The following is a 26,908-nucleotide window of genomic DNA, read 5'->3' on the forward strand; positions in this document are numbered from 1 at the left end:
TAATAAACCAACAATAATTTGTGTATTTTTGCTTTATTGTGTTTCATTTTTACACGTTTCAAGGCAAACAGCTGACTTCGAAAGAGCTACAGCTCCTCCTCTTCTTCTTTCAATCCAATCGTAACTCAGAATACCTATTTTCGATTCAGACGGAGCGTAGAGCGGGAACGTAATCGAAATACAGAATAGGGCTGAATAAGTTTGTTTTTTGAACCTTTTAAAAGATAATTTACTTCCCAGCGTTATTAAATTAGGATTAAAAGAAGAGCAATGGCCGTATAAGCAGGGCAAACTGCGTATTTGGTGCAAGAAAAATAAAAACACTACCACAATCGCCGGATCTTAATCCGATAGAACATATTTGATACTTGTATCCAATTCCAATCCGCTTGCAAGCAGTCGCAAAAGCCAAGGGAGATCCAACAAATTATTAAGCTTCTTAAAATTGTCTTTTCACCTTTTTATTACAATTTTTCTATCCTGTTCCTACCTACATACTTATACATATGAATTTGTTATTTATTTAAACAGATATTTTGTTTTTTTTTTTAATGAAATATTAGTTAATTAATAGTTAACTCAAAAGTTATATTGAATTAAAGTGGAAAATCCAAGGTGAGCCAAAACTTAATTGATTCACTGTACATATGTATATTAAATGTTTGTTTTATTACGCGTTTTTTACCAATAACTCTCCTTTTTAATTCGAGAGATTATTTGTATATATATTATGATTTTTTTTGTCATGTCATAGAAATTGTAAGCAAATCTAAATAGTCACTCCAATGGATAATTCATTTCAGATCATTCGTTGTGTCTATTTATAGCCTTTTCCCCCTTTTGCTCATTACATGGTGTATTTTTGTTTCCGAAGTTATATTTTTCGATGTTCCCTCATTGAAAACAACAAATTAGTACTCAAAAAGATTTTGTTTAACATTTGTGCCTTTTCTATTTATTAAAATTCTGCTTTTTCATTCAGCTGTGTTTAGGCGCCACGTTAAAATTTCACCTTCCGGGCTAACTGTGGTGAAACAATATTTTACTTTTTGAAACACGTTTCAAGATGTCAATTCGCTCATCGCATTATGTTAGCTTTTGACAGTTCACACACTCATCCGTAGTTGGACCTTCTCTATATGTATTCTCTTCACGCTCCTGGTAACACGATTTTAGCATGTTCTTATTCATGTTGTGTGCAAGAATTTCTATTAAAGCATGTGGTATATTTCTAATAAAAGTTTTTGAAATACGCAATTAATTGTTTATTGTTTTAAATTGATTTTGGTGCTGTGAATTTGACAAAAACTACGAAAGTGGTAAAAATAACGAAGTGGATATCATTAACCGGCTGACAAAAAAATCACTGCAAATTTTATAACCACATGCTTGCTTGGCTAGAAAACATCATCGCAGTTGTCAAGTGTATTCATCGAAAAATTATAGAAAAACAATTCTAGTGCGCCTTTTTTACTTTTTCGTTCGGAAAGTGGAAACTTGCTACTTTTAAAAAGATGAAATACATTTTAGTAACTGGTGGTGTTATCAGTGGTGTCGGTAAAGGTGTTATCGCATCATCCTTTGGAACCTTGTTAAAATCATGTGGTCTTAATGTAACGTCAATTAAAATAGATCCATACATCAATATAGATGCAGGAACATTTTCACCTTATGAGCACGGTAAGTAATAGAATTCCATACTTAATTAACTTTAATTTTATTTATATTACATTTAATTTTAATTATATATGAGGTTTTGAAGATGTCATCATATTATATGTACATAAGTAGTACATATGCATGTGAATTGGCAAGCGTACAAAATATTTTTGCGTACATTTTAGCTTTTTTCTGTTGCCATTTATAAATTCCCAATTTGGCACCATTTGTTGAGTTAAATGTTCACTACTGCACACGTGGTAAATATCACTGCTAAAGAAAAAAGCAAAAACATTTCAATGTGGTTATTATGCACTTAATACAAAATACTATAACTTTCTTTTTAAATAATTGGACAATCCTACAAGAATATTTTGATGTATGCACTTAAATTTTCTGCGTGTTGAAAGGAGTTCGACGCGAATGAATTATGGTCACCCGGTGTAGTTTTTGAAGGCAGGCCGAAGGCCGACTGCGCAAAGAGCCTCGTTTATTAAAAGATTTTCTTAAATTTTAGAATAGCATTTAGGGTATGTACGGATAGAGGAGGTTCTCCAGAATAAGAGTTATTGTTGCCGCTGACTTATGGTATTTGAGATATGTATGTAAGTATATGCATTTAAAGTTCAAAATTTCAACAATTTAAAACGCGTGTTGCTCCGATTTTTAATGAATTTTTCACTTATATTTTAAACTTTTATAGACAATAGCAATTCAGTAATTTGTTTCTACCCATTTATTTTATATTAAATTGAGCTAAAATAACTTTTATTCAACATTTAACTTTTGTTCAATATTTTTTGTTCATACAATAAGAAAAGGGTTGATTCTAGCAAATAATTAGTGTTACCTTAAATATTTTACAAAAGAAATACCCCAATGGCAGGATATAAATTACATATGTATAATATCATTAGTTTTACGCTTAGAACTTCTTTCTGCATTGGCGAACGTCGCGCGTCAAATAAATTATCCTGGTCGGACCTACACCAAGGTTTCTTCAGTTCTTTTGCGTAGAACTTGTTTTTGCCGTTGACCGATCCCACAACGAGATTTATCAAAATAAAGGACATAAGTGAATAAATGGGTTTCAACGATTATTAAATATGGAATTAAAGTTATTTTTGCACTATTTAATACAAAACAAATGTGTAGAACAGAATAAGTGAAGTGTTAGTGGATATAAAAGTTAACACGCACTTTACATAAATATTCGGATTTTTGAACTTTAAATACAAATATCTTAAAAACCGTAAGCCCATAATATCTTAAAAATCATATTAACCCAGAAATCGGGGGATGCTATTCTAAATTTCAGCCAAAGAATGTATTATTGATATTTTTTGTCAAAAAATATTAAAACATATAATTTTTGAAAAAGTTCACTTGCCGCTCACGGATTTGTAATATTCGCGTCAAAATAACACGATTAAAAAAACCTGAATTGACCGTTCCAAAATATAATCTTTTACCGTCGAGACGTTTACCTCTATGACGTCGGACTGTACACATTTCATCAGAACTACATAATTAAATTAAATTTAGATTCATTGCTAAAAAAACTGTCGCAATGTGTAGTGGCAAAATTTAATCTAGAAAACAAATATCGCAAACTTTTGTTAAAACCTTAGTCACTGTATGACTATTTATCCTGTTGCCCCTTTTTACATGTTTTTTTTTTGTAAGCTTTGGTTTTTTCGCTGGTCTATAATACCTTAATTCATTTTTAATAGCTCGCCCTATAGTCCAGTCATTTAAGATTAAATTAGGTAAGAATCTCGGAATTCGATATACCCATTTATATGTCTGTAAATACTTGTATATTGACACCCTAAAGTTCTCTCAAAACCTACATATGGTAGGTATACCCTACCGTCATTTACGTTGCGTTATTATAAGGTAGGTCGTATCAGCTGATTCGGGCTGCGGTTTTACGTTGTTCGCTGGTTCTACTATTCATTTACATTGCGCTCTCATAAAATAGCACGCATCAGTTGATTCGGTCTACGTTTTTCGAACGCACTGTACATGCTGCGGTGAGGCAACAAAATTATGAGCGAGAAAAGGAAACAAAATACGACAATGCAATGAGTTCTTAAGGATTTGAAGAAGGATATAGAGTATAATTATATACATACATATGTATGTATATTACCCTGACTTAAATAAACTCACAATGAAGTTGGGAAGATCGATACCAAGATAAATTGAAGGTACTTCATCTAGTTACTGGTAGCATTTCATACCGCCAATATGTCTAATCAGGACGCTTAGACTTATGCTTCAGTTAGTGACCGATGTTTCAATGTAAATTAAAACTCCCCACCGCTACTACCGTCCGTAACGTGGATATTTGAAATATTCTTAAACTTGGCAACATTGCTCAAATGTGATCAAGACAGAACAACTACAACTTTGTCAATACGGAAGGGCCGCACCTCGATAACTAACGGAAGCATTATGGTCAGATTTAGCTGTCAAATTTTTTTGAAAAAATACTGATATTCTGAAATAGTTGAGGTCTTTTATGAAATAGTGAGTAAAATGGTCTTGCATACTTACATATATGTAATTAGCAACGTGTGTTAAATTCTTAAGATTTCTTAGAAGTTAGTTGTGTTCAGCTAACTAAATCATTATATTTTTATTGAAATATCTTACTATTAAGAAATTAAATAATTTTACGAATAAAATTGAGTAAGCACAAGTCTTGTGATAATGAAACTAGCACTGTTACCGTCAAGTTGTACAAGGATGGGAAATCTTACGGAGGCATTGCAAAGACCCTAAATTTCTTTAAGTGGTCGGCTTTAAATTAATGCAGGCAGATATTTCAACAAGAATAAAATGACAAAACAAGTTTCAAGAAAGAAAAGAGGTTGGAAATCTACTCTTTGGGAAGGCGAGTTAATTATCCGCGAGTCGAAAAAGGAACCCCACAAGAAGGCAAATCAAATTCGAGTTGCCGTTTTTGGAGAAAACCCAAATGAACTACCTGTGGATACCGCAAAAAGACGATTCCGCGAGGCAGGACTCTTTTTTTTAAGGAAGAGGCCATTACTCTGAAGGCAATCGAAGAAGCCGCTTAGAGTTTGCAAAGAGATACCGCCACTGGACAGCAAAAGAGTGGAAAAGAGTATTATTTTTCGATGAAAGCAAGATAAATAGTATTTCTTCAGTTGGAAAAACTTGTGTCCGCAGGCCTCGATGCAAGGAGTTGGACCCCAAATACACTAGGCTAGCTGTAAAACATGATGGCGGCTGTATAATGACTTGGGGGGCCATTTCGTGGTGAGGTGTTGAGCTTATTTGTAAAATAAATGAGTTCATGGACCAGTTCAAATATGTTTCACTTATGGACAACGTAATGTTATCATATCCTGATGACAATATGTCCGGGACATGAATTTACCAGCAAGATAACGACTTGAAACATACTGCGCGAGCAATGGTTTCAGGAAAACATGGTGCCTCTATTAGACTGACATTCATGCACCCCGGACTTAATTCTAATCTAAAATCTTTAAATCTATCAAAATCTTTAGACACATTTGAAAAAAAAGAGTTCGTTCCCATAAAGGTGGAAATTTCCAGGAATTATACGAAAAGATTAAACCATAATGTAATTCCAAAGGACGTCTTGCCAAAGTTTAGTGGAGTCAATGGCTCTTAGATTTCAAGCCGTGATTGACAGTTTGCAACCAAATATTAACTTTAAACCCGAAATAAAATAATGTTTCCAAAAAAAAAGAAAGCGTTGTTAATTAGTTGCACGACCTAGTTTTGACTTTGAAGTCATAAGTTTTATAACAAAAAAAAGGCTAATTTACAATAACTAAATATGCACAATTTATCTTTAAGACATATAGTTACAATTTTTTTTCGGAAATGCAAATATCAACCGATTTGGATTTTTCCTTCTAGCATTGTTAATTAGTTGCACGCATCTGTACCATAGATAACTTGATCTGAATCTCTTTTCTTGCTCTCTCGCTTGTCAGCTGGCAGGGCACCCTGATCTGTTTTCAGAGCTGGCAACAAAACACAATCAGGGTGCCGTCAACCAGCAGTTAGTGAAAAAGCCGGGATGCCAGAAGAGCAGCGCTATACAGTAGACTCGCGGTAACGTGAACTATTAAAAACCGAGCGTGTTTACGTTTGCGAGGTTGTTCACGTTTTCGAAGGTATAATTTTTAAAATTTTTCAAATAAATTAAACATGTGTTTTAACTCAAATTCATTTATTTTTATTTTATTTCAGATTGAAAAAACATGTAATTTATATGTTTAGGTTTTGTTAAGAAAAAAATACCCATTGAAATTATTGGAAAAAATGGGTTATTTTTTTTGGATTTTCGTTTTTTGCAAATTGCTGAGCACGGCTTTTTCGCGGAGACGTTTAAGTACGCTGTTATCTGTTGGGCTTATATTTTCATCTTCCGCCCATTCCAAGGCTTTATTAAAAATGTTGATTGCTTCACTAGGCTCTATTCTTGTATGTGGTCTTTCCAGATTACTATCCTCGCTTTCACTTTCATCACTAGTTAAAACCTCGTTCGTTTCGGTTGAGTTAGGAAAATCTTCAGTCCATTCATGGATATCAGCAATTGAAAAATTAACCTGCAAATACACAATTTAAATCAAATGAGTTATTGGATGGAAGAAAAGGTTCAAACCTCTGGATTAATTGAATGAAGCAGTTCTATTGCGCGTTCTTGTTGGCAGTTAATTGGTAAACAAATCCTTTCTCTCAAAGTAGCTAATGGAATATCCTCATCACAGTCTTTTTCATCTTCTATAGAGCTTAAAATGTTCGTCCAGCATTTTGCTATTGTTTCCTTTTCAAGACGCTGCCAAGCTAAATCTAAATAGCCAATAGCTTAACGTCAATTTCTTTAGGGCTTCAATAATATCAGTTCCTGTGGCTACAATTGATGCCAAAAGACTGTTTCTGTAGAAAAGCTTTGTAAGTCGTATGGCATTTTGATCCATTGGCTGTATGAGTGGAGTGACATTAGGTGGCATAAACATTGCAGTTATTAACTCGTCATCTGATCTCAATTCATTTTCGGGAGGATGAGATGGAGCATTGTCTATCAACAGCAGAGCTTTATTGGGCAATCCTTGATCTTTTAAAAATTTCCTGACCTACAATAGTAAGAAATACACATGTAAAAGTCTGAAAACACTAAAACTGATTTTTTAACCTGTGGTACAAACGAATGGTGAAACCAATGTTTAAAAATGGCAGCCGTCATCCATGACGACTTGGAGCAATTGTAGTCAACAGGAGAATCAAAATTTTTAAAAGAGCGAGGATTTTTTGCCTTTCCAATAACAAGAAGTTTAACTTTATGCACCCCTGTTGCGTTTGTACAAGCCAGAAAAGTGACACGCTGTCTTTTCGTTTTTCTTCCAGAAGCATTTTTTTCTTGTGAGGATACGTATGTTCTGTCAGGTAGCAGCTTCCAAAATAGTCCCGATTCGTTTGCATTATATATTTGATCGTGCGACAGACCTAGCTCTTTAATTTTGGCTTGCAGCTTGTTTTTGAAAGAGTCCAAAAGTTCAGGTCTAGAAGATAACTTTTCTCCACTTATTTTAATAAAACGCACACCATAACGCTTCTTAAAGCGTTGCAAACATCCATCACTCGCATTAAAATCGCTTTGAGTTTCTTTAATTTTTGAATGAAAAAATTTAGCTTTTTCTTTAACTATCAATCCATTGACAGGGTAATTTTTTTGTCGCTATTTAAGGAACCAACGGTAAAGCGCTTTTTCATTTTAGGAAGTTCAGAACACTTCAAAGTCTTCCGCTTTCCAGGCCAAGAAAATGTACTGTTAACACATTTTAAAATGTTCTCTTTTTTTGTTGATAGCGCAAATTGTTGATTTTGCAACACTGTACTGGTTTGCTAAGCTGGTTACGCTTGATCCTCCTTTTAATTTTTCTATTACATCAACTTTTTCCTTTAAAGACAAGTATTTTGGTCGTTTTTGCGACATTTATCACGGATAACTTTAGATTAGATCATGCAAAGTCAGCAACGCGCACCAATTTTAATGCCAATCCACATCGATCCATCCCAGTATACTCATAAGCAATAATTTACGGGTATTCCCCGTTTTATAAAAACGATTCCCATAATTAACATACATAATTCCCATAATTAACATACATAATATGTAATATGTAATATTATGTATGTATGCATGTAGAAAAGAAAATAACGTTTTAAATGCATTTTAAATTTGTTCACGTTATAGGGCTTTCTCATCGTGTTCACGCTACCGAGTAGTCAGTGTAAAAAAAATTATGTTCATGTTAGCCGGTGTTCACACAAGGCGATGTTTTTGTTACCGCGAGTCTACTGTAATTACTTAACAAAATTAGTGTGAAATGAAATTTCATTGAACTTTGCGAACATATTTTGGCAAAATAAATGTTTACGCAAATTAATTAATGATTTTGCATTTTAGCATTTATGTATGTACGCATTTTCAAAGTGTTTTATTTAGTGTTTTGTATAATTTATTAATTACCCAAGCTAATATTTTTCAGCAGTGGCATCATTGGCAAATGTTATAAAAAATGCGAGTTTTGACAGCTCTCTCTCGAACCAAAGAGTCTCGTATCAAGTTATCTATGTCTGTACATTGCGCTCTCATTAGATATCTTCGATATCGGTCGTATCAGCTGATTCGGGCTGCGGTTTTGCGCTGTGTCTGCTATTAGTTTGAGGGCAGTGTGACGAACACGAATGCCAGAACAAAACAGAAAAGACGATAAAGAGTTAGAATCAACCAGACAGTGGAAGTCGTAGTTGCCAGAGTGGTATAGCAGAAACATCCAAAAACGCTATTCCCTTCCTTCCTTTGCCTTCCTTAGCGAGCAAAATGTGTTAAAAGTTGAGCCTGTGGTAAAAATGCAGAAATCAGCCATCTTTGTTTGTTTTCATTTGAACAATGTTGCCATTGCTCAATACGCATATGTATATAGTTTTGTACACATCTATATTTTCAATTACAATTTTTTATAATATAAAATATCAAAACTGAAAACAAACTATTAAAAAATAGTTTATATATTTATAAATAATAGCATTCGACTCTGATTTTGAGTTATTTTAAGAAAATTTCAAACATATTGAAGACAACTTTTATAATTACTACAGTATATCGAGATTGGTAACCCTGCGTTGTGAGAGAGCAATCAGCTGGCACGTTTCTACGGCAAAAATCAAAATGCCGTGGATTCCTACGGCAAAGAGAGAAGGGAGTAGCGTTTTTCGCTTCACTTACATTGCGCGCCCATAAGATAGGTCGTATCAGCTGACACGGGCCACGGGTCTACGTTTTTGGCTGTTTGCGCTATTAGAGTGACCCAAAAACAACTCGAGTTAGAGTGTTGCTTAGTAGAGCAGGAGTAAGAAGTTGTAAACTCGAATAACGAGTAATAAAGCGTTCAGTTGTTTGAATTAGAGATAAAGAATCCAGTAAATTTGGAATTTTATTTAGCAATGCAGTGATCGAACTCAAGGTAAAGTTTCAAAGTAGATAATACATCGAGTAATCCTTTACAATCAGCGTCAAAAGAAAGTGAAGTTTTATTTCAGTATTTGATAAGTGATATATTGCAGCAATTTATATTCCTTTTAAATGGTATTTAATAGTCTTCAAGTTTATGGAAAAGAAAAACAGAATTCTTACAACAACAAAAGTTAAGAACAGAAGACTTAAAAGAAAAGAACAATAAGTGATGGAAACATATTTTATTACTTGTGTGCTAATTAGAGCTTGTAAACGACGCGGCATTGAATTGAGATTTCCTGTTACTTCCGGTAAAATTTTTCGCCTTTCTTCTACAATAACTTCTTTGAGCATGTCCTTCCTGCTGATCGTTCTTTTTCTAGTTTGGTCGTGATCCAATATATGCGCGATGGGATTGAGGTCCAGTGAATATGAGGTGATCCAATTGCATGGATATGTGATAAAGCATCCATTCTTTAACAATTTTCGGAGTGTGTTTAGGATCATTGTCCTGTTGTTGAAGAAAATACCATTATACAAATACAAATTGTAACATTATATCACTAAGTAAAAACTTAAATAAAACAAGTAATGGAATAAACAAGTGTTGTACACTTTCTTTTGACTCAGATTGTATTTACTCAAGCTATGCAAATCTGTCATACTTCATTATGGTGGAAAACAACACACTCTTCAACTCGCCCACTTCCGTTCGCAATATCATCTGCATTCGCAACAACGTCCCAATACACGTATTTGAGTTTCCTATCTGCCCAACCGCAACCGTTGGCGTTTTGCGCGAGTGTTACGCGTTGACCGAATATAACGGCTCGTATCTGCAGTCGGTTTGCCGAAAAGCCGACACTAGTCAAATCGCCCTCTACCTTGCACTGACCCATGTGCACTCTCCTCGGAGAGCTATTAATTTTATGGGCATATAAGCTGCAATATATTGGCATGTGTTATGTGTTTATATGAATGTACATACATATGTATGTATGTGTATCAGTTCGTCATATGCCGCGTTGAAACAGTGTCTGGCTTCACGATTCATTTCGCCGTTCGTCAGGCGGTTGTGTGCTGCTACTTCATCATCGTTATCACCATCACCATCATCACGTTGCTAGTCAGTAATATACAATGTGCGATTACAATAAAAACAACACCCATCGGATCCTACTTTCATCCAGTGACAGGCTGACCGGTCACTCCATTCTACTTCATCATGCCCCACAACTATAGCATTTTTGCTTCGTTTCGCTCTTAATGGCTGGTTGGCTTCTGCTGCGAGCGCTATTTTAATATTGCGTGTGTGCATTTCAATGCATACATACATTCATATGCCATGGTCGTGTGTAATACGCTTTCGCTATAAACCCCCCCACAGGTTTATCAGTAGCGCGCCTGGCTGCTGTCGAGAATGCCAGCTGTAACATATGTGTGCAAAAAGGGAATGTTTGAGTCGAAAAAAATACATAATAACCATAAAAAATATAAAAATAGAAACAAACTGAATTGCGTTTTGCGATTTTATGCGCCCCGTTTTCTGCTCAACAGCAAAACTCAACGCATTTTTACTGCCATCCATTTGGCAACGTTGCGGCCAGAACGATACTAGCCACCACCAGTCTCAGCTATAGCAGCCATAGTCAGGAGCAACATTTCTGTGCGGTTAGGCTTCAGTGATTGCGTCTCAACCCTTGCTTCCATTGCTTCCCTCGGCCTACGCAGCCTTAGCTTAGATCACCCTGCTCGGGACAACGAGGCCATTTGTGTTGCTGTGATTATTGGTGTGCCGTCGTCAACCGTAATTTGCACGCCGTGACTGCGGCAGCCGTTCCCCACATTCTGCTTATCCGTCTGCCTGTTCGTCATGTGCCCATGCGGTCATGTGTTGTTCCCCTCCTCCATTTTTGTCTGCGAAAAGCTTTTCGCGTTTCTGTTTTCCTTTTTCACTACGCTTTTGCTTGCCGCTCTTTCATACCTCATCCAAACCCCCTCGCGCATGCACATTGCACACTCGAACTTCCTTCGCCTGACTGCTTGCGCTGGCGAAAATACGTGCCGTGTTGCCGCTCTGTTGCTTTGAGATGGCTTTGCCAACAAGCTTGGCCAGCCGTCGCTGCCACAGCAGTTTTAATGCTGGTTATTGTTCATTCGCTTCTTGTTGTTGGTGTTTCTGCTGTTGCGCGTTGCCAAGCGTTATTTACCATCGTCATTGTCATCATCAACGCCGCCACCATAGCGAACGCCGCTCAAGCAGCCGCCACTGCTCTCCTGCTTGCGTGCTAGCCAGCCAGTCATTAAATATATGGCATTTGTACACACATGCATACAGACATTCGCACATAGATGTGCATACATCGCCATTCCTATTTACATTCAGTCGCTTATTGGCAAATAAGAATAATGTGCCATTGAAGTCGTCGTTTGCTTGCGCTGCCAATGAACCAGTCGGCAGGCCACCAAGCCAGCGAGCCAGCCAGGCAGTCATCCATTCAGTTGGGTCGTTGCGTTGCTCTTTTTACTTTTATTTCTTATTTGCCTAATGGACAGTCGGCTTGCTGGGCAATTTTCGCGTTGATTCGTCGCCATCACCTCTCGCTATTGGCGGCGACGTCGTAGTAATTTCCTTTTGCGTGCTTCTTCTTGTTCGTTTCGTTGGATCGCACATAAATTCTCTGCTGTTTGAATGGGTGTGTATGTCGATAACGTCACGAAAAACGCCACTACTGCGCTTGTTGGTGATTGCCAACACCGGCAGTTAGCTACCCAACAGTCGCCAAAGCGTTTTAATTTTGCTGTCTCCCGCGTTTTTCTTTGTCTTTGACTTTTTTGTCACTTCATTGCATTTGTGTTTTACCTTTTATTCTTTTTGCTTCACTTTTTCGCCACATTGGTGCGCACCTACCCTGCCACAGCGCCACTCAAAGACGCACACACTTGCTCTAGCATTTTTTACTTGCCTGTTCGCTCACTTTGTTTGCTGATTTTTTCCGTTTCCATTGGGAGCTTTTAGTTTTTTTGTTTTTGTTTTTGTCTGCTATTGCGTTGCGGTAGTGCGCTGCTGCGGTACTCATTTCTTTTTTTCCTTTGTTGAGTTTATTTTTCGCTCGCCAGTGCCAGCCTGCCAACCGTCATTTGGAATGATTTTGTCAGCCAAGCAACCGACGAGCCATGCAACCAGCTAGCCAGCCATCGAGCCGGAGCGTGCTGTGTCGTCGCGCCAACTGCTTGTTTTTTTCGATTTTTTATGCTGAGCCTACATTGCTGGCGGTTGCTTGTTTTCACTTTGTTTTGCTTCCATTTCATTCGCTTTTGAAATTTGCGCTTGGCGAATTTCAGTGTGCGCGCACACGGTGGCCGAGTTCTACCCCTCACGGCTCGGCCTTGTTTGGTTTGGCGAACAGCCGCGCGCTGTGCCAGTCAGTCAGCAGCGTCCCCTCTTTGACTAGTTGCTGTTGTTGTGCTGCGTCAACTTTTGTCTCGGCAATCACCCCGCACTCTGTTCCGTGGAGCCAAACAGCCAGTCAACAGCCATCCATCCTCATTGCGTTAGCGTCATCATTATCGTGGCGTTGTGAGCAGTAGCAGCAGCAGCAGCAGCAGTGTAATGGCAGTAACTAAAACAAAAATAACAACAAACGCCGCACCGTTGCGGCTGGTACTGTGTTGCTGTGTGCAATCCGCGGTGAGCCGTGTGCTGCGGTTTTGTTGTTTTGTTATGCTCGTCATTGTTGTTGGCACCGTTGTCGATGTACATATGTATGTATATATGTATATGTATATAATGTGAGTGGTATGCGCTCCACTTGAAAAGCCCAAATTGTATGCTCACTAGCCGCACAAGCCTAGCGTTCAAAGCGCGCAAATACACGCCATTCGCGTCTACCCTTCTCAACATGTCGCGCCGCGGGCTTCACCTCTCTCGTCTGCATCGTCATCATCATCATTGTCGTCATCGTCAGGCGGGCGCAAGGTTTGGTTCTGGTGGCGACGTAGCCTTATGGCGGCTGTTGACTGTCTGGCTGGAGCTGACGTTGGTAGCGTTGGTGCTGTTGCTGGCGTGCAAGGAGGAGGCAAAAGCGTTTGCGTTTCACAAATGTGCTTCCACACGCTACTGCTTGCTGTTTGCTGCTAATTCAACGCCTGCCCAACTGCCTCGCTGACTTTCTGCCTGCAGCCGCATGGTCGAATGTGTTGGCTGCCTTGCTGGCTGGCTGGCTGGTTGGTGTGTGACTCTGCTCAGCTGAATTTTCAATTCAGTTGTGAGCCGACTGCAATCAGCAGTGGAAGTGTGTATATTTTAACACGTGATAACGCGAACGTGGACGCGCAATTCAAGTCTATTTTGTGTTCTGTGTGTGTTTGCGCGTGTGAGCGTGTCACCATCGTTAACGTTGCTACATCGTTCCGAGTCCAACTGGAATTCATAGGAATATATTCATTGGTTGTTAGCCAGTTATTTGCTTGCGTACTGATTCGTTAGTTAGCTGACTTGATTGAGGCGTTGCGCGTCCCCACCATACACACCCACGGTTCGCGCACCATCACCTGTTCCAAAGTCGTGCTGTCACCCGTCGCCGACACTTTTATCATCGTAATCAGCACGTAGTGGTGTTGTAGCAAGGGCTACTACTTTTTGCCAGTAGCTCGTGGTACTGACAGGTCCTTTTGCTTTTGTGTGCTGCGCGCGTGTGTTTTATTGATTTTATATTTCATGCGACGCCTGCATAACCGCCACCAACGCGTGCACGCGCAGCGGCCACCTCCCTGTCTGCTTGGTAGCCTGACTTCATTTCACCATATATCATACCACTACAGTATATATGTACATATGTATGTACACACTATATGCTGGAACTGCATGTATATGTATATATTTAAATATATGTTTGTATCTTCCTGCCTATTGTTCGTTGTCCCCCTTTTGCACAGTACATGGCGGCGCCGTTGATTACTACGTTTGTTCAACTGCATCTCCCCCTGGGCTCTTCAGTTCGTATGCACTTGCCACAATATTGTTTCTATGATTACTTTACAGTTTGTTTTAATTTTCGCGCTTATTATTCGTACACACATACATATGGATCTACATTGGTTCGGTTGATTTGGTATTTCAAAATTTTAAGAATAACAAAGCCTCCTGTAGCGAAGAAAGAACCTAGATCAAATGAAATCCATTACGATCCATCATAATTAGATGGACCTTTAACAGCCAAGTAGAGGCCTAGTGGTTATGAAAAAAGAAGAAAAGAAAAGCATTTCACAAATACGTTTATAGAAAGCTACCGAGTGAAAATCTGGGTCCCTTCTGATATATAGAACCTACAATCGTCGGAACACAAACAATTCTCTAAAATAAGTTTACTGACCTCATAATTTTCGATTGAACGGAGGTAGTTAATATTCACAGTAAGTGCTACAAGAGGCTTAGAGAAAGCAGTAGAATCTTATATATACATACATACATATGTACATATGTACATATGAATGCATGTGTAAATAAAATATATGGGGTCGGTAACATTGTTCAGCACTTGTAGCCCAATTATACTCTCCGTTAAGCCGTCATATTAGATCCCTTCAAAAATCCTTGTCACTTTCTTAATTTCTCCTATTTTTTATTGGTGGATTACTTTTTCTCAAGTACTAAGAACGTCTATAAAACTGAATGTATGCTAAGTTGAGTGATTCCGGTCCTTCGAAATCTCCAACCAGTAGCTGAACCCTCGCGTAATAAAGTTATCAAAATACGGATTTTCTCCTTACAAATTCTATGTAATTTGAATAAAGAATGAGGTTGAATATCAAATTGAAAGCCTTAAGTTTTTGAAAGTTGTACAAAACAAGTATCTAACAAAAAGTAAAGAATTTTAATTTCAATTTCAATTAAGGTCTCGATAAAATACGTTATACTTTATTGCGGATTGAGCAAATTTTGAATGACCCTCGCGGTACTGTGGATTTATGCTAAATAAATGAAAATTATATACATACATATGTACATAACTATATGCCACAGTTTTGGAGCGAATGTTTGTAGGTGCATCATCTTTTAATATCCGTTCGATCATCTTTCTAGATATTTTTTCGCACATGTTTCTTCTTTTATTTTTACTGAAGATGGCACAGAGCTCTAATTTGCAACTGTTGCAAGTTTGTACAATTTTATTGTGCTCCCTTTGACGTTGTTGTCTGCGTCGATATGCGCGGCGGTGTTAGTGTTGTTATTTCTTTTATTTTAATTCGTTTATGCTCTTCAGTTGATGAAATGTTGGGTGGAAAGAACTTGCTTAGCTTTTTGTCGACATTGCGACGCAATACCTATTACTTGCTGGGCATTTGGTCGCAGCCGATGACGACGTCGCTCTGGTTGTTTTCGTTAGCACATTCCGCTGTGAATGCCCAAATGAACGCTTGCCAACGTGTACTTGCTTGGCCGCGAATTACCTGTGTCGCTACCTTCTGGTTTCCTTTCAGTTTGCTCAGTCTTATCGCAAGCTCCCACACTTTTCTACACAACTTCACAGCTATACATACGGTACACAGCAAGCCTTCGAGAAGTGCGTGTGTTGTGTATGCATGTACCTTTGATACTTCACTGTGTGGCTGCGTCATGCCGGGAGTAATTTACTTTGGTTTGATTTCAGTATGCGCCTCCGGTGCCAGACTGCGGCATTTCTGCTTTAATTTTTTTAACTTTTTCTATGCTCTGCGTTTTCAGCTTATTTTCGCTTTTGAGTTTTGCGCGCTAGTGTTTTTGCACATATCCATTTGCTTGTTGAGCCGCCATAAAGGCGAAGCGACAGCGTGTGCGCCGTTGTTGCTGTTGTTATGTGTTTGGATGCGAACGAGTGTGAAAGCGCCGAGTATTTCCTGCTGTCGCTATAGCGCGAGAAATAAAAGTCACAAAAAATAAACAATAACAATAAAAACGACATCGGCAGCGACAAAGACGAAGGTGATGGCGACGACGAGAACAACAACGACAACAACAATAATAACATAATATTAACGACAACGGCAATCTGGCAGTCGAAGTGAACTTTTGTTCACGGCACGTACAGCCGCCAGCGCCAGCGACAACACACGCCATCAACGCCGCCTTCATCATCCGCAAAGCTACCAAACAAAGTGCCAAACTGACGCCGCGACTTTGCGTGGACAGACCAAAAAAGCAAAGGAAATTGAAGGAAAGCAAAGTGTAGCGCGGTAGACGGAAGTGTGTTGATGGTGGTGTCGGCGGTTGTGGTGCCGGTCGTTTTCAGGGTCGCGACGTGAGGTGGGGTAGAAAATATTGCAAAAGGGCATGTAAAATTTGCGAATCGCGTATGGAGTGTGGAATACGACAAAGATACTTCACCACCACGGCGAAGAGCAACAACAGCAGCAATGTTACGTACAACATCATGTAAGCAACAAAAGTGACAGTAGCAAAGGAGCGCGAAATAGTGGTAACTGAGTCAGCAGCAAACAGTCAGAAACGGCACATAAACTCAGCAACGACTAACGACAGCAAAACCCATCAACGGTATACACGAATCCCAACAAAAACAATAACGACAGCATAACAAAAGCAACAACGGTCAAAAAGCGCGTGCAACGCATAACGCTAGCTTCGGATAGGACTGTGTATATTCATACATATACACATACTTGTGTCTGTAGATGGATGAAGCAGTGGATGGAGGCCTGAGCGCAGACACATGCGGCGCTTCGATCGACTAGCTAACTTGAATATATCTGTGTTGTTGGGGCGCAGGAACGCGACAGCTGCAATTACTGCTGTTTGAAGCCTTCGTCGCCAATAACGGGAGACCATTCACATTCACTATGCTGCATTGGCTTTGACGCTTCGCTAGCCTTGATGTTGTTTTCTGTGTTTTCGAGGGGCAGTGGAGGCTGGTGCGTTTGTGGTAGTTACGGTGCTGATATTGCTTTTAGTATCACCGGCAGCAGTATGTTTGGCAACGATGATGTGTTCGTTGTTGGCGGCATTGCTTGTCTCCAGCGAGCGAGTAAATTGTACAGCTGCGGGTGTCGGCATATGCAGTCTTTATATATGTACATACATACATGGGATGCTTGCGGACATATGTACATGTACATACATATATGTACATATGTATGTATACATATCTTTGAAGAATGGGGATTGGTATTGCTTTTTTATTCTGCACCCTCCTGACTTCTCCAGTCCCATTGGATATGGTCTTCTAACGGCATACTTACATATGTACATACATAAGTATGTATATGCGCACTTGTATGTTAAGATAATGGAAGGTGATATGGTCGGTACCTTTCCTACACATCTTAAGTGCTTTCATGTGCATATGTGCACTGTAGAAACTTACATATGTATTTATGTACCTAGTACAGTTCTACGCTCAGAAGTTATTACGCACTCGCTAAGGTTGACTACCGCGTTCGTCCAGACGCTATTCTTGGCGTCCGCTGGCACATTGTCTAGAAATCGAAAGTAAAAATAATACTACTAATTTTCGTACAAATTTAGATACTACCAAGCTTATGTTTTATATTCAAGCTCAAAGTACGGTTGACTTCCGAAACATGCTACTTCAAGGTACTTATCTATGCAATATGACTGCAGTATTGACATACTATGTATGTACATATGTATATAAAGACGGTACGCAACGCCAAACAACAATGCAAAATTATGCGTTTTAGCCATGCCCGTTTGTCTGTCTGTCCGTCTGCATATACGAACTAGTCCCTCAGTTTTTAAGATATCGTTTTGAAATTTTGCAAACGTCATTTTCTCTTCAAGAAGCTGCTCATTTGTCGGAACTGCCGATATCGGACCACTATAACATATAGCAGCCATACAAACTGAACGATCGGAATCAAGTTCTTTTATGGAAAACTTTTGCATTTGACGTGGTATCTTCACGAAATTTGGTATAGATTGTTTTCTAAGGCAACTATGTAATCTCCGAAGAAATTGTTTAGATCGGGTCACTATAGTATATAGCTGTCATACAAACCGAACGATTGGATTCAAGGGCTTGTATGGAAAACTTTTGCATTTGACGTGGTATCTTCACGAAATTTGACATGGATTGCTGCTTAAGGTAATAATATAATCTCCGAAAAAAATGTTCAGATCGGATTACTATAGCATATATGTAGCTTCCATACAAACTGAACACATAGTTGCTAAAAGAAATGCACCTGTGGGTATATTAGCTTCGCTACAGCCGAGGTTAACGTTTTTTCTTGTTGATATAACAGCTACTTTATTTATAATAATCACTGAATTTAATGAAAGTTTAGTATAAATTAATAAAACAACTAATAACAAGTTCTAAAATCTGACTAACGCCATCGCTGCATATTCTTGACAAAAAGTATGACTTTATTTGTGATGCGCGATTTTCTCAGCGACTGCGCATCGATTACTGGGACATGATGCAATGTAACAAATATTTTGGGTGTATCCAAATATCAATGATTTACAACGCACGTCTTATTTTGTAATAAGATAGGACCTGACCAAAAATGCTTCCAATCGGTCCACTTTGTCACCTACAACCGCTGATCTGCAAGCGACACCTTCAAGGTGTTGTTGTTTTTTTTTCTAAATAAATTCGTGTTGAATTCGGCGAGTATCTTCTGCCAATTTACCTAAGTTTTTTAAGTTATTTGGCGCTTTTCAGATGGTTTATGTTAGTATGGATGAATAAGAGCATATAAGTATGTACATATATGCATGCATATGTATGTATGTATACATAAATCTTTGCTGAATTTTGTGTGCCGTGTTGTAGTATGAAATTACTTTTGCAAAAGTGGTCCACCCAACAGTCAATCGTTGTCCTGTTCAAATTCCTCTTACTTACCCCCCGTGACGCCATTCACATGTTCGTTTTAGGCCTTGTCGATTCTCTGCATTGAAGCGTGTCGTGCGCTTTTGTTGTGGCTTCCTTCATCTCGCCTTCGCCTCCTTATTCAATACATTCACTGTCGTCGCCTACATCGCGATGAACGTGTCAAATTATTCGCCAGCTGCATCTGTTCTTTGGCGCGCAACTAGGCGTCGTTATCGTCGTCGCAGTCACTTTGCTTACTTAGCGCTCTGCGCGCAGCAAACGCCATCATCATTATCGCCGTCCTCGGTTCCGACGTCCGATTCACCGTTTCTTTTTTGCTCTTCGCGACCCGGCGGCTGGTACTCCAATTTTTCGTTATGTGTCAACATGCACACATACAGCGCTTACGTATGTATGTACGTATTTATGTAGGGAAACGTTCAAGAAGGGTGTTATTATGTGTGTACGCTTGTCGTTCGCACTATCGTGCTATTTGCCATACACCAATCTACAGCTAAGTGTTGCCTTCGCTCGCTAACCGTCTGGCTGTAGGACTGTGTGGCCAGCCGATATAATTCGCTTTGCTTGGCAAAACCTCCGTTTGGCGGTGCACGTCTGTCCGACCGGCAGACAGTTAGCGATTCAGCGACCTAAGCGGCTTTGGCTCCCCTGCCGCTTTCATCAGCAATTCGCCTTTTTATTGTCGGCTTGTGTGTGCCTGTCTGCTCGTCGGCAGCGTTTACTGCTACTTTGTCTTGCTTGTATACGGTCCTTCTTTCATGCGTTGCGCTATTCGCAGGTTGGTAAGGTTTTGTTTTATTTTATTATTTTCCCACTTGATTTTGTTTTTGAAAAATCGCTGCCGACATTTTGCTTTCAATTTGAACGCAGTGCTTGCGGCCGGGATGTAGTTAGCAGGCAGCAGTTGTAGTCTTCGTGGTTGTTGTTCATCATTGACGTCGCTGCGCTCACACGCTCACTGTTCACTGCTCACTCATGCACATTGTTCTACCCCACTCCATCGATCCTATATGCCGTTGTACCATCTAGCCTGCTAGCTAACTGGCCGTTCAGAGAGGCAGTTAGGCAGCTCAGCAATCAGTCGGAAATGAACGTTTCAATCAGTCAGCAGTAATAAACGAATCGACGCGCGCGTCTCAGCTTACTTGTTAGTAAAAAGCTTAACTTTCGATTTACTTGGATTGTAGGGTAACGAAGTGCAAAACCAATCAACGTTTAAAACTGGCGTCACAAAACGGCCCTTTACTCATGGCACCAAAGAAGTCTACAATTGTCCTGAACGTTGAACAATTTATACGCGACGTTCAAGAACGGCCTGCCATTTGGAATCGTAATTTCCATTGCAACAAAGCATTTCTAGAACAAATGTGGGATGAGCTGTCTAGCGCACATAAATTGCCCAGTGAGTACTTGGTTACTATTTGCCGAATAAGCACATTTTTCTATGCTTGTTTTGGTTTTTGACTTTTGACTTAGTTTCTTTCCTCGCTGATTTGCTTGTATTTTGTTTGTTTCACGTTGTGCGTTCTTTCACATCTTGTGTGGCTTCTGCAATCACCGGCTCGCTGCTATAGAAGTGGTGCTCAAGGCTAAATGGAAGGGTCTGCGTGATAATTTTCGTGTAGAATATAAACGCATTCCACGCTCGGAACAAGGTGATTTCCTAGTGGAACCCGCCACATTTGAATCGAAATGGCTACACTATTATGCTTTGCTGTTTTTGAGTGAGTTTTTAAAATAATTTCAAATTGATTGAATTGACTTGTTTTGTGATAACAACAGAGGATAGTGTTAAGCAGTTGAACAGTAAAATGTGGAATTTTCTCATTTATTTTAAAATTTCTTTTAATATGAAACTTTTGGTTTTAAACAACACCTGTATCCACACAAGCCTACTGTTTATTGCTGCCTCTCTGTTTTCGCATTTAACTCATTTTTAGTGCACACTCAAAAATAATTCGCTTTTACAGCTGATCATATGCGTCATCGCATGCCCAAAAGTGAGCCGGATCAGTCTTACTACTTTACCCAACAAAGTCAAGACTGTGAGAAGACTGTGGTTGAACCTGACCTCACCAATGGGCTCATACGTCGCATGCAGGACAGCGATGAAGAGTTCGATGAGGACGATGTTGATGAGGATGATGATGACGTGGCAATACCAACGCCACCAGCTGCTCATACACAAACTGTGACTTCCATAAAAACCGAGGATGCCCGCTCAATTCTAAAAAACGCTGGCGTACTACTACGAGCTGCACACCTTTTAGATGATGATGACGAGAAGGAAGCACAAGATTTGTCAAAGAAATCCATGGAAGCTAACAATAATAACAATAGTGTGAATAAAAATTGCAACAACACCTTGTTGACTGGCAACGGCAGCTCGCCCACTTTGCTGAGCGCTTGCATGGGCAACATAATTACCACCATTGCACAAACAACCACCTCCATTACACCACCTTCAACACCCAACTCCAGTATCGTCAGCGCAGCAAGTGTGGCGACCAATTCGATGGCAGCCGCGACACAACAACACAAAAAACGCTCTGTTTCACCGCCACCACTGTACAATAAAGCACACCATCCACCCCCTACAACTACAGCCGCCGCATCCGCACTTACCACAGCTGTGGCCGCAGCACTAAATAATGAGCGCGATGAGTTCTCTTTAAATGGCAGCAGCAGTTGTTTACACGGCAGCCACGAACACTTGAATTTCACCAAGCACTCATATGCGAATGGTTTAATACCGGCGCTAAAGTTGAAACGTCCGCGTTTGTCGGAGGACAGCAATTTTAATGGTTCATCAACGATGGACAATACTGCGCCGATTGTGCCGGAGGATGACGATTATCATTACCTGCTGAGTTTGCATCCATATATGAAGCAGCTGACAGCGGCGCAAAAGCTGCGCATTCGCACCAAAATTCAAAAGTTAATATTCAAGGAACTCTACAAAGAGGATTTGGAAGAAACCAAATAAATCGTAGCGTTGTTGTTTATAGTCATAACAGAATTAGTTGCTCATTTAATTGAAAATTGTGAAGACGACTTCTTTCTTTTTAGTTTTGTAACTTTAAAGCTCACTATATAAGACTGTATATATACATATGTATATGAATACTTGGATGTATTACTTAGTTGTAAGTGTACCTACATACATACAAATGGGGAACTCAATCTAAAAATCTAGTTTTAACGTTTCCGAACGTTATTTGCTTAAGCCAGAAATAAAACGTGAATTTGTGCTAAGAAATGTGGGTTGTTAAATATTTTCACACGTTGAATATCAAGGTCTTTTGGTCAGGTAAGTGCTGACTAAAATACATACATATACTATTTTCAGCAATCAGATGCATCTGGTTTAGTGCACCTACATACCTTACTTTTTTTGTATTAAAATGAAAGAGAGTTTTAGTGTAGGAATAAGTATTTTACGATGCTGCCGAAGAGGCGATATGTATTCATATATAAGTACATACATATAACTAATATTTATCTAAACCTTAAATTTACTATAATAATTTGTGTTCTAATTGATATTTGTTTTATTCCTCTCAGGTGAAGTATATGTCCTGGATGATGGCGGTGAGGTCGACTTAGATTTGGGCAATTATGAGCGATTTTTGGATATAACTTTGCATCGCGACAACAATATAACAACTGGTAAGATTTATCAGAAAGTTATTGAGAAAGAACGTACTGGTGAATATTTGGGCAAAACTGTGCAAGGTAATTATTTATAGTTCTTATATAAGGCAATAATTAATAATTTAATAATTGTTAAATTGCATTTCTAGTTGTTCCACATATTACCGACGCCATCCAAGAGTGGGTAGAACGCGTGTCTCAACGTCCAGTGCAAGGCAACTCACAGCCGCAAGTGTGTATTATAGAATTGGGTGGCACAATCGGTGACATTGAGGGTATGCCTTTCGTGGAAGCTTTCCGCCAATTTCAATTTCGCGTAAAACGTGAAAATTTCTGTGTAGCGCACGTCTCACTTGTACCCTCACCACGTTCCACTGGTGAACCGAAAACAAAACCAACACAAAGTTCTGTACGTGAGTTGCGTGGTTTTGGTTTGAGCCCTGATTTAATAGTTTGTCGGTCGGAGAAACCAATCGGTCTCGAAGTGAAGGAAAAAATTAGTAACTTTTGTCATGTAGCGCCAGATCAGGTTATATGCATTCATGATCTTAGCTCTATATACCATGTACCATTATTAATGGAACAGAACGGAGTTATAGAGTTCCTCAATGACCGTCTGCAGCTGAAAATTGAGTCAGTAAAGCGTGAGAAGTAAGTAAATGAGTACTATGTAAGATATTAAATGTACGAGTAGATTAATGTCCAGCCTGCAGTGACAATAAATTTCCAATGTTGAGGTGCTAACCATTTAGTTGGTACATATATAATAATTCTTTACAATCGTGCCTCATAGTTATTTAAGATGTTTCACTTATTTAAACAACAGATATTAAGTCGAATATTTTTTGGAATTACAGATGCCTGCAGCAATGGAAGGACCTTGCACGCCGCTCTGAGACTCTCCGCGAGGAAGTGAATATTGCCATTGTGGGTAAATATACGCGTTTAGAAGATTCGTACGCATCCGTGGTGAAGGCACTCCAACATGCCTCACTTGCTGCAGGTTTTAAGTTAAACTTGAGATTCATTGAAGCCTGCCACCTGGAGACCGGTACACGGGACAAAGACCCTACTAAATATCATGAGGCTTGGATGCAGCTTTGCGATAGCGAAGGCGTAGTTGTGCCAGGTGGATTTGGTTCACGTGGCATGGAAGGCAAAATAGTTGCATGCAATTGGTGTCGCGAGAAACAGAAGCCCATGCTGGGCATTTGTTTAGGTCTGCAAGCGGCTGTTATTGAGTTTGCACGAAATGTGCTGGGCCTAAAGGACGCAAACACTACAGAAATCGATCCCAAGGTCGGCAATCCACTTGTTATTGACATGCCCGAACATCACACTGGTCAAATGGGTGGCACGATGCGTTTAGGTAAACGTAGAACCACTTTTTCGGATGAGAAAAGCATTATAAAAATGCTCTATGGCAATCCAAAAACTATTGATGAGCGCCATCGACATCGCTACGAAGTAAATCCAAAATATGTTCCTACGTTGGAGGAACATGGCATGCGTTTTGTAGGCTATGATGATGAAAAACGTCGTATGGAGGTTATTGAGTTGCGTGACCATCCTTATTTTGTTGCCACACAATATCATCCCGAATACTTGTCACGGCCGCTTAAGCCATCACCACCATTTCTGGGGCTAATATTAGCTTCGAAGAAGCGGCTGGGTAACTATTTGGCACGTGGTTGCCGTTTGTCTCCACGTCAGCTCTCCGATGCATCATCTGATGAAGAGCTATCGGCCGAGGAGTGCGAAAAACTCGTTAATGCTGTGAAGCCATTGCAATTAAATGGATATTTATCGCCGTCAACTCCTGTACGTCTGCCAAATGGACGCGCTAAGGATGCAAAACCAAATGGCAAAGGGATAGTATCGGAGGAAAAACAGCTGAATGGAGATCCTAAAGCTAATACGCCAACTGGAGCTACCAATGGTTTTAGCAGTAATGACAACTTGCGTTAAACATATGTAGAAGCGGTTTTCCATAATATATAAGAAATGGTTAGATAGAGATAATTCAATTGGTAAAATATTTCAAAAATGTTAATTTTATTAGTTTATCTTCAGTTGCTTATACATATGTATGTGTTACACTTTTTAAAAAATTCTCACATTTTCTTTTTTTGGTATTAGCAGTTTTCAATTAAATATTTAGCTCCGCAAAAACATTTGCGAGTGTACATTTATTCTGTGGTACTGGTGGGTGTGCATGGTGGCGGTTCAATCTTTAAAAACACTTTTGCCTACCTACCCACTCACTCGCTCGCTTGCTCCGATCCGCTTGGAAGAGGCTGAGCTAGCCTTCAACAGATGCACCATTTATTCACCGCCACCTGAAGCACTCACACCAGCAAACAAAATAAAAAACAGAATAACACTTACATATGTAGATATGTAAGCACATTTCTTTTTGAATACTGCTAATAAATTTTGAATACTGTGAGTGAGGCGTGTAACAATTCCAAAACAATGTTATCGCTAACTTAACTATGTATAATTATTTTTTAGTTTTCAAATTTAAATATTTTATTGCTCTAGCACCGTTAATGTTATTATACAAAAGTGAATTCAATTTGGCAAAGTCCTTACGGTCTAACTTTGGGTTAATATTCAAGATAGATTATTTCCTCAGTTCTTTTTTAAGTGAAAAGTGAAATCATAAACGCTGCAAAAATTCAGTCCTTAAGTTTTTATACTTCAATACAAAAATTGTTGCATTCTAGGCACTATTCGAAAGTTATAGTTGAGTTCAGAAACAAAATACTTGTATTTTCTTGCTTTCCTGCTTCTGCTTTCAAACTACAACCGTAGTTAGACTGTAAGGTCGCGACCAATGAAATATATCATTTTTTACTTAAGATTTTTTAAAGTGTAATATCTAATTAAATTATATATGCTTTCATTATCTATAAATCTTGAAATAGATCATATTGTTAGATTATAAGATCATATATGTTAAAAGTGTGCCAGTTTTTACAGTTTTTTTTACTAAAAAAACATTAGTATGCTTCCCCTGTGCCTAAATAAGGCAAGTAACTAGAAACTGAATTGAATTTGCTATAAGATTGGCTCATTTATAAAAATCTCGTTACTTTTTGTAAGAAATCCACATTGAATTGTAATTCGAAATTATAATTAAACCTATGACACTAGGTTATTAATAATATAAGTTAAAATAATCGTTAGAGTAAGTACAGTTGCAAAATAAATTAGTTTTTACTTTGATGGAATTATTCGCGCAGTCGGGAAATAATTGGCGCCCAATTTGAAGACTAATTGATTTTGTACTTACAAATTTTTGTATAAAAATATATTTTAGTACTGTGTCTACAAAAGAGTCTGAAATAAAATGAAGGTCAACGAAGGAAACAAACATTTCATTCTAATTATTTTGCTGGACTTAAATGTTTGGCCATTTTACCACCAAGTACACCAAAAGCATTCTACCAGCCATGTGTTTCTATTTGTAATTTTGTTTGTTTAATAGCGAAATTATTCATATAGTTTCCCTAAAAGAAATTAAAAATATATTGCTGATATATTTGTTCACCAAGTCTCTTGTAACTTATGTAAATAAATTTCACATTGTTTATGGATATATGTACATATGTACATAATGAGAAAGTTATCAGTTAAGGGCGATTTGAATTGAAATGGCTTTGATTGTTCTGAGAATGATTGGAATACTACCGATTAAATGTTTTTTAACTATGTCGCGCCTAAAGATATGCGACATTATTTACTTAAGTAAGTCAGGATAAGGATAAACAATAATTGCACCAAAACTAGTGGTAAAAGAAATACATTAAACCCTTAAAAAACTGATTGGAATTTCATTGATATTTTTTATTTGAATGCGTTCCTTAAAAGCCTTAGTAATATACATACATAAGCAAGAACTATTTCAACTTAGACCAATTGTAGAGTTAAATGTTGTTTTTAGTTATTCGGCCCCATTCCCGTTGTTGTTGTCGTCGTTTTAGTTATCGTTCCCAAGTTTTAGTCGTTATCGTCGTTTCGTTCCTAAATTCGTATTCTTGAAGTATATAGTAACGCCAAAGAAAAGTTATCGAAATTTTAAATTAAAATTAAGAAAGTGTGGTTTCTTCGCAAAACTAATACGGCTGTATAAATTGACGCTCAGCAATACGAAAAGATCCGACAGGATCGGAAAAGACTACCGTTCAATACCAAACGA

The 26,908-nt window shown here is 38.6% G+C and overlaps 2 protein-coding genes across 10 annotated transcripts; one reads left to right on the plus strand and one right to left on the minus strand.

The window, feature by feature from the left end:
• Nucleotides 1–1,130: 1,130 nt before the first annotated feature.
• On the plus strand, nt 1,131–26,083 carry LOC120778631 (CTP synthase). 9 transcript variants are annotated; one of them, XM_040110526.1, is made up of 6 exons: nt 18,509–19,828; nt 19,921–20,160; nt 20,238–20,452; nt 22,615–22,785; nt 22,854–23,355; nt 23,562–26,083. In XM_040110526.1, exons 2-6 carry the CDS (start codon nt 20,138–20,140, stop codon nt 24,670–24,672), a joined length of 2,022 nt encoding a protein of 673 aa, XP_039966460.1. In that variant the 5' UTR covers nt 18,509–19,828; nt 19,921–20,137; the 3' UTR covers nt 24,673–26,083. The 9 variants fall into 9 exon arrangements, with proteins under 9 accessions (XP_039966451.1, XP_039966457.1, XP_039966459.1 ...); XM_040110520.1 differs by lacking the exons at nt 22,615–22,785; nt 22,854–23,355; nt 23,562–26,083 and adding exons at nt 20,625–20,774; nt 21,021–22,309 and having other exon boundaries at nt 18,500–19,832; XM_040110518.1 differs by lacking the exons at nt 22,615–22,785; nt 22,854–23,355; nt 23,562–26,083 and adding exons at nt 20,625–20,774; nt 21,021–22,309 and having other exon boundaries at nt 18,500–19,828.
• On the minus strand, nt 9,272–12,519 carry LOC120778633. Its single transcript, XM_040110528.1, has 2 exons — nt 9,856–12,519; nt 9,272–9,701 (listed from the first exon to the last, which is right to left on the minus strand). Exons 1-2 carry the CDS (start codon nt 10,147–10,149, stop codon nt 9,570–9,572), a joined length of 426 nt encoding a protein of 141 aa, XP_039966462.1. The 5' UTR covers nt 10,150–12,519; the 3' UTR covers nt 9,272–9,569.
• Nucleotides 26,084–26,908: the final 825 nt, after the last annotated feature.

This window comes from Bactrocera tryoni, chromosome 5 (assembly GCF_016617805.1).
Source record: "Bactrocera tryoni isolate S06 chromosome 5, CSIRO_BtryS06_freeze2, whole genome shotgun sequence".
In the NCBI taxonomy this organism is placed as follows: domain Eukaryota; kingdom Metazoa; phylum Arthropoda; class Insecta; order Diptera; family Tephritidae; genus Bactrocera; species Bactrocera tryoni.

Excerpts from the sequence above, each read along its gene's own strand:
- LOC120778633 (XM_040110528.1), bottom strand. The coding sequence starts at position 10,149 with ATGCCAATATATTGCAGCTTATATGCCCATAAAATTAATAGCTCTCCG. Across the intron at positions 9,702-9,855 it reads TTGTTTTCCACCATAATGAA|GACAATGATCCTAAACACAC; the intron begins GTATGACAGATT and ends CTTCAACAACAG.
- LOC120778631 (XM_040110526.1), top strand. The coding sequence starts at position 20,138 with ATGAACGTTTCAATCAGTCAGCA. Across the intron at positions 20,453-22,614 it reads TAGCGCACATAAATTGCCCA|GTGAAGTATATGTCCTGGAT; the intron begins GTGAGTACTTGG and ends TATTCCTCTCAG. Across the intron at positions 22,786-22,853 it reads TTTGGGCAAAACTGTGCAAG|TTGTTCCACATATTACCGAC; the intron begins GTAATTATTTAT and ends TTGCATTTCTAG.